The sequence below is a fragment of the Diabrotica virgifera genome, chromosome 10 (genome assembly GCF_917563875.1).
Source record: "Diabrotica virgifera virgifera chromosome 10, PGI_DIABVI_V3a".
Lineage (NCBI taxonomy): Eukaryota > Metazoa > Arthropoda > Insecta > Coleoptera > Chrysomelidae > Diabrotica > Diabrotica virgifera.
The window spans coordinates 81,006,962-81,015,577 of NC_065452.1; the positions used below are offsets into that span (position 1 = coordinate 81,006,962).

At 37.2% G+C, this 8,616-nt stretch overlaps 1 protein-coding gene across 1 annotated transcript; it reads right to left on the reverse strand.

Annotated features, from left to right (window-relative positions):
• Positions 1–609: 609 nt before the first annotated feature.
• Positions 610–1,074, reverse strand: LOC126893086 (protein FAM200A-like). Its single transcript, XM_050663031.1, has one exon. The coding sequence runs from the start codon at positions 1,072–1,074 to the stop codon at positions 610–612; it is 465 nt and encodes a 154-aa protein (XP_050518988.1).
• Positions 1,075–8,616: the final 7,542 nt, after the last annotated feature.

Sequence of the window (8,616 nt, forward strand, 5' to 3'; positions counted from 1 at the left end):
TAGGCAGACGGCAGAGGAAATACCAGAAACAAATGAGGAGGAAGTCAAAACGAAAGCAACGGTGCACACGGCAACGATAAAGGAAGACATATGCGAGAGATTTTCGAATTTAGAAAGAATGAGAAGAGTATTATCATATTGTATGAGATTTGCAAACAACTGCAGAAAGAAGAAGGACAAAAATCTAGGACAATTTACAGTCCGAGAATTAGAGGAAACACTATTGAAAGTGATAAAGCTCACACAACTCACCAACTTCAAACAAAAAATCGACAAGCTGGAGAAGAAACAGCAACTAGACCAGTGGTTCTCAACCTTTTTGTGGCGACGGAACACTTTTAGTTACCGAAAAAAATTGCGGAACACCAAAGCAATAACATGCATATATTGATAAACAGATTAGGATTAGCACATAAATTCTGTAATAAACTTCGTTACACATACTCAAATTTGTAAAATTTTACTTAAAATAAAAATAAACTTAAAATATGAAAACAAAAAACATTTTTAAAATTAACAAAAGCGTAATTCTCAAAATACATCATATGAGTAAATACTTCAAATTAGTGAGACACTTGTGCCTGGTGTCGTTTGCAAATTTGCTCAATATCAGGCCTGGATGTGGGAAAGAGCTACTCTCATTTCTTGTTCTAAGTTTAGCAGCCTTTCCCGGTTCTTATTTTTAATGTTTGTTAAAGATGAGAACCCAAATTCACATAAATAGGACGTTGAAAACTGTATTAAAATACTAATCGCTTTTTTGGCAAGAAGTGGATATTCCTCTTGGACCAAGATCCAAAATTCCTGTACATTCACTTCTGAAAACTTAATTTTCAGAGTACGATCAGATGACAACGAAATAAATTCTTCTTCTTGGTTCAGAGAAAACTGGAAATTGGCTGTATTACCTGTGCTAAAAGGACTTCTTATCCAGTCATATTTTTCTACGTTCAGAGATGGAAAATACCTGGCAATTGTCTCCTCTAATAGTGATAAGTGTTCTGTAACTATATGCGTGATTTCTTGTTCTTTATCTTCATCACCTTCATTCTGAAGCAATGGAAACATATCCATTGTATTTGTCTCTAAAATGCGCTTTTTCCAAAATGACAATTTTTTCTGGAAAGCTGACAGCTTGTCCGTGGATGTTAAAATATTTTCATTTTTGCCTTGCATACTTGAGTTAACGCCATTTAAATAATTAAAAATATCGGCCAAATATGCCACTTTAGTGCACCATGCATCATTTTCAAAATATGTGGTAAATGTGTCATTACCTTCTTCTTGGAAAAAAGTTAACAGCTCCGTTCTAAGTTCATAAATTCGACATAATACTTTGCCCCTTGACAACCATCTAACTTCGGTGTGCAGCAACAAACATTCATACTTTGATTCCATTGAGATGCAGAGTTGTTAAAAAGACGGGTTTTTAGTGGTCTTGATTTGATGTAATTCACGACATTAACCACTTGGTCTAATACAGATTTCAAAGGAGCTGGTAGCGTTTTTGAAATTAGAGATTCTCTATGCAAGAAACAGTGCGTAGATATGATATTTTCATTTCGCTTTTTTGCAAGGGTACAAAAACCTTTTATGGAGCCTACCATGGAAGGGGCACCTACCATGGAAGGAATAAATCCTAATAAATGAGCTTTGCCACTAATATCAGTGGATTCGTCCACCTGCAACGCGAAGTTTTTTTTTGTAAAGTTTATTTGTAACTTTTTCCTCAATATCTGCAGATAAATCAACAATCCTCCTTCTTATTGTATCATCCGACATAGGAATTTTCCGTATTTCGTTTTGTGCATCGTTGCCAAACATAATTTTGACCATCTCACAACATGCTGGTAATATAAGAGATTCTGCAACAGTGTGTGGTTTTTGTTTCAAAGCAATTAATTCGGCGACCTTATATGAAGCTATTTGTGCTTTGTCGGAAATTGTTAGCGACCTTTCAAATTGTTTCGCTTGTGTCTCCAAAAGTCGCTTGAAATAATCTTTATTTTTTGAAGCTACACTAGCGTGTTTGGTAGTAAAATGGCGTTTTAATTTAGCCGGAGCCATTGCGCTATTAGCGAGTGTCTGCCCACAAACAATACACTTGGGAATTGGACAGTCTTCTTCCCCAGTCCAAATGAAGCCATAATCCAAATATTCATCCAAATATTGCCGGTTCAACATTTTTTTGCTGCGCTTCGATTTGTCATCAACCCCACTTCGTAAAGTTCCAGTATCTCCGCTGGTGCTCGCTTCATCATCATTAATTATGAGTTGTTCCACAGTAGTTTTTCTTTTAAGTTTGAGGAACTTATCCATTTTAATTTATTCGTCTCTAAACAAAATAATGCGGATGAATGCTTCACATTTTGTATAAAATATGCAATTACTTACCTTTGATAGATAAGCCGTACGTACACGTTACCATAAAAAAACTCGCACAGCGATTTTCACGTATTACGTTTGTGCGATGTAACAAATTCAACATTCAGTTGCAGACTGTTAGGTGATTCCACGATACACAAATACACAGTATGCTTATTGGGTTGCGCGCGTCTTTAGAGCCAAAACCATCGCGCATCGTTCAATGTTCAATAGGCATACGAGGCATACCGTCGTGGGTGATTCAGATTGGCTGTGGCCAGTGCGGAGCTCACTCGGCGCTCGGCGCTTATAAAATCCAACGTGTGCACTGTGCCGACGCGGTGTTGTCACGTTGGGCAAATGAACATTTACGCTGCAGAATTTTATTAAATTAAAATGTACGTAAGTGGCTATTTTAAAATTTGAAAATATTTATTTGAAAAGAGTAATTGAGCAAAATGGTATGTAGGATTGCGAGTATTTCGCGGAACACTAGTGTTCCGCGGAACACCGGTTGAGAACCACTGAACTAGACAGTAAGAACAAACTAGCATCATTGGTACCATTCCTGGATAAACAAGGGATTTTAAGAGTCACAGGACGGCTGAGGCACACGAATCTACAGTACGCGGAAAAACATCCGATAATTTTACCAAAGGACAGTGCACTAACAAAATTAATTATAGCAGAGAGTCATACAAGAAATCTACATAGCGGACTACAACAGACGTTACAGTACATAAAGAGGAAATACTGGATAATAAACGGAAGAAGAACCGTGAAAAATCACCTAACAAAATGTTTAAAGTGCAGGAGGTATAAAAGTCAAGCAGCACAACAGTTAATGGGAGATCTGCCGAAGGACAGAGTGAACCCGAGTCATCCCTTTACAAATACAGGGATAGATTATGCCGGGCCGATAAAAATAAGTACTACGAAAGGCAGAGGCCAAAGGAGTTATAAAGGATACATTGCAGTATTTGTGTGTCTGTCAACAAAGGCAGTACACCTCGAGGTAGTAAGCGATATGTCTACAGATGCATTTATCGCGGCGTTCAAAAGATTTACGGCACGCGGAGGACAGTGCAAAAACATTTACAGTGACAACGGAACCACGTTTGTAGGAACGGCAAATTTACTGAAAAAAGAAAATCAAAACATAGAGGACGAGATAAAACAAGGATTAGTTGCACCAGGCACCCAGTGGCATGTCATACCGGCATATGCACCACACTTCGGAGGATTGTGGGAAAGCGCAGTGCGAATAGTGAAATATCATTTGAAAAGAATCATAGGGGAAACAGTATTAATATATGAGGAACTCAGTACGGTGCTAACACAAATAGAAGCCTGTATGACCTCGAGACCATTATGTGGATCATCAGAAGACCCAGATGGGAAAATAGCAATTACACCAGCTCACTTCCTTATAGGGAAAGAAATTTTATCACCGAATCGGGAAGAAGAGCTCCCGACGTATTTGAAGATGCCAGCAAGGTGGCGATTATTGGAAAAAATAAAAAGAGATTTCTGGAAGATTTGGAGGCAAGAGTACCTGCAACAGTTACAACAAAGGAATAAATGGCAAAAACCGCACCCAAACGTAAAAAGAGAAGAAATAGTCATAATTAAGGAAGAGGATACACCTCCAGGCAGATGGCCATTGGCGAGGGTAATAGAAACACACCCTGGAGCGGAGGGATTAACCAGAGTAGTGACAGTGAGAAAGGCTAACGGGAAAATAACAAAAAGACCAATACATAAGCTGATAAAACTGGAAGAAGAGAAACAGGAAAACCAAAGAATACAGCAGGATCAAGAGGGAAGAAAATACTCATCGCAATAATGTTTTTAACACTATTAAAACCCATGAATGCAGAACTGTATAAAATATACAATCCGGAACCAGGGTTATTTACAGAAGACCTTGGAGAGGTGTTCATAGACCGGGGAACATTCCGAATAAAGGTGCTACTCGAAAAAGGAAGAATTCAAAAGGAGCACCAACTGATAGGAAGTATGATACAAGGCGCACAAGAGCTGTGTCAAGAGACAAAAATCGTAAATTGTAAGGAGATAATGGGGAAGTTAGAGGAAGGACAAAGACGGGCGGAGTCAATAAGCGAGGCGTTGACAGTAGAAATAAAAGGAAAAGAAAAAAGAGGAATATTAGGAACAATATTAACCTCCGTATTTGGAGTAAACGACGAAGCCTATAGTAACATTGAGGCACTAGACAAAAACCAGAGAGAATTAATTAAGGGATCACAGCATCAGGCAAAGATAATGTTAGAAACAATAACGTCAATCAACCACACGGAGATGAAGATAAACGATCAACTAAACAAGTTTCACAAAGCACTAACAACAGGTCTACAAGACATAGCTAGAGGCCTCAACGAAGTAGAGGACAAAGCACAAAGACTAGAAACCGAATATAGCAGATTACGAATACAAACTATAGCATTACAAGTTATGGAGTTCATAAACGAATATATTCAAATTTATGAGGGAATATTAAACCTTCACTACAACCACGGATACTTCATTGATATAATAAAACCGGGTCAAATATCCAAGTTAATAGAAAGAGCAGGGCAGATACTACCACAAGGAGTTGAAATACGACGACAGCCCATTATAGAAACAGAGGTCAGCCATGACGACAAATACATAAAGGTCATCGGTTACTTCATAGTGACAGGGAGAAATAAATACAACATGCTCAAGGTCACTGCGATACCACTAAAGGTCGAGGGGGTCAGTGTTGCATTCATTTGCCGCCCCAAGGAACCTACTGATTGTAGATTATAACACACTTCACTACTTCGAATTGACCGCAGAAAATAGAGCAAGATGCTTACAGTTGGCACGGGCACAGATAGCGTGCTCTCCAACGGCTATAATGAACATGGATACCAAACCAAACTGTATACTAGAAGAAATTTATGAGCGACCCAAGAATAGCTCATGTCCAGTGGTTACCCCGGGCAATACTGCAAGCTCAGTGGAGTAAGATGGGTACTCCCAACCTCTGGCTAGTTATCACGCCGAGCACGATACACATGTCCATTATTTGTGATGGAAATCGGAACGAAAGAGTCCTGGAACGAGTTACATTTCTGAAACTCTCACCCCGATGCATCGCCCAAACGAAAAATATTACACTACTCCCCACTAGCAGTGGAGTGGAGACAGCGGTAATTAGTTACCTAAAGGCTCCTATCACTCCCGTAGCACAATTGGTGACGAGGACACGACGTAAGTTAAGTACGACACAACACACCCACATTAACATACAAGGAGAAGAGCTCCGTCCTATACTACTTGAAGAGGAGAATCTGGAGCAAGAGTTAACGCATACGCCTTGGCGAACGATACAAGAATCACATTGGTCTTATTTAGCAGCCACCGGGATCATTACTACGATAGTTGTAATTGGAATACTCACATTATGGAAATACTGTCCTGTTACACGAAAATGTAGCTCAGGTAAAACACTTAATCAGAAACCCGAACACGAGGTACACGCATTAGTTGGGAACCGGAAAGACGATTTACCGTCGACTTCTAAAGCCGACGTCCCACTCACCACATTTTCATCCAATTGCCCCAATTTTGATCTAAATATAGAGTCGGACATTGAGAGCTAAGCTCACTGTTGGAAAAATATTAATTTATTCTTAAACTATTTATGTATTATCATGTTAGAAATATCTTATGTTTATGTTATATTTGTAAACTTTGAGTATTGACACTTGGGCCAGATTGGCCGTCGGCAGTATGTCCAATACCAAATATTCAGAATTAATATCCGATATTGAACAATATAATAATATCGCCCAGTAGATAGCACGAATTTATTTGTTGTTATATTCACACATGTGGATTATTAGTTTAGATACAAATTAGTCAATTATCAACAATATAATTTGGAAATGATACAAAGTGCTGACGAAAGTAAAACTACACTCACCGGCATAAAATTCCGCCACCCAAAATTTTTGATTAAGTTTGAGAATCTATAACTTTATTATTTGTACTTAGATTTTCAAGATTCTTGCACGAGTTTGTAGGTACATGTATTGATGTCAATTGCTATTATTCCAGTAACAAAAATTTTTTGCTTAGATGGTATTATACGGGGGTGAATGTAAGCGTTGTTTTTTCTCCTAACTTTAAAAAATTCTGTGGAAAAATTGGAGAGCTGATTTTGTTTCATACTCCTTTTGTATTATCCTGGAGGTATCACTAAGGTCTTGTTTTTTGAATTATCTGAATATCTCTTTTCTTGTAAGAGCTGTAATTAAAAACACTGCTTTGAAGGTTTATTTAATTAAAAATATCAAACGCACTAAAATTAACAAAACAAAACAAATTTAACAACAAAACAAAACAATTCAATAGCGGTTATGTCCACCTCTTGAAGCAACGACTGCTCGCAATCTGTTTAGCATCTAATAAAGATGTGTTTTCCTTGCCTGGGGAATAGCCCGATATTCCTCTACCAGGGTCATAACTGTACCAAATTTTCTGGAGGCCTAGGATGACGGCAAATTAATCCCATAAATGCTTAATATGATTGAGATCTGGGCTGCATGCGGGCCATTCTAATCTTATCAATCCAACCTCAATTGTATGAGTCAATCAGTGTTTTTATTTACAAAAAATGGTACAGCTCTTACAAGAAAAAAGATATTCGGATCATTCAAAAAACAAAATGTTGGTGATGCCTCCGGGAAAATATGACAGGACTATGAAACAAAATCAGCTATTCCATTTTTCCACAGAATTTTTTAAAGTTAGGAGAAAATACAACGCTTCCTTTCACCCCTGTACAATGACATGCAAGCAAAATTATTGTTACCGGAATAATACCAAACAATATGAATACATGTACCTACCTTACAAACTGGTGCAAGAGTCTTGAAAATCGGAGCACAAATAATAAAGGTATACATTGTCAAACTTAATCAAAAATTTTGGGTGGCGGAATTTTGTGCCGGTGAGTGTATTTACCTTAATTAGATATATAAATCACGCGGGTATCATGTCAACGATGACCCAAATTAAGCTTCTATAAAACTACAATATCTCAGCTAGAAAAACAGTCTTCAACTAAAACGCGAATAAGTCATAAGTCAGTACCTACTCAAAGTTCTCCCGGGCTAACCACCCTTAGTGTAGGTCTCATTAATAAATTCTCGCATTACTATTTGGTGTTTCCATTCTCTCTGAAGAACAGCCTCCACTGAGCCCCACCGAATTTATACAGGCAAAGTACTCTAGTTTTCTTCGTTTTATGATATTCAGTACTCCTCTTTTTTGTTTAGCCGCTGCTTTACCGCTTGATTTGTTACTCTGTCCATCCCTATATCCTCAATATTCTACGGTTTGCCCACATTTCAAAAGCCTCAATCCTTTTGCACATTGTTTCCGTGAGGGTCCATGCTTCCATTCCATTGAATAAAACGCTGAACACATAGCAGCGTAGTAAGCGTATTCTTAAAGTAATTTTTAGGTCTGTGTTGGTTAGTACCTTTTGCATTTCATTAAATGATGTTCTCGTTTGCTCTATTCTGCATTTGATTTCTTGTGATAAGTCCCATTTTTCATTCACCCAGCAACCTAAATACTTGAATGAATGAATGAATTTTTTATCTTTAACCACATTACACAATTACAAAGTTTGTAGCAAGTCAGACTTCAATGTTTAACATAAACAAGTAAAAACCTATCTATACCTAAAATATTAGAATATACCTAAAATACACAAAAAATATCTAAAATACACAAATAATAATTTCACACACAAGTATATCACAAAAATTTTAATTTTAAATAGTATAAATTATGTAAGTACTCTATCACAGATCAGTAGTAAAAGATATTAGATAGATGAGTACTTTCCATGAACTTCAATGAAACTTTAAATATTCAAGGTATTCCTCCACTGAATAAAAACAATTCTTATTCAGTTTCTTTTCACGTTTTTTTTTAAAGCATTTAGACTTAAATTTTTACAACACGTTGTAGAGCTTATAATCTAAAGAATTTCTTTTGGACTTAGTTAGACGGTAACGATTAATTCTGATATTATCTGCCTGTCTGGTGTTGTAATTATGAATATCATGTTGTTTCACAAGGGATACAGATCTCCTGTGTATTTCAACAACAACACTAAAAATATGTAGGTGCGGTAAAGGTAATATACCAAGTTTAAAAAACAAGGGGCGACAATGCTCCAAATTG

Coding starts and splice junctions, on each gene's coding strand:
- LOC126893086 (XM_050663031.1), bottom strand. CDS start 1,074: ATGGATATGTTTCCATTGCTTCAGAATGAAGGTGATGAAGATAAAGAA.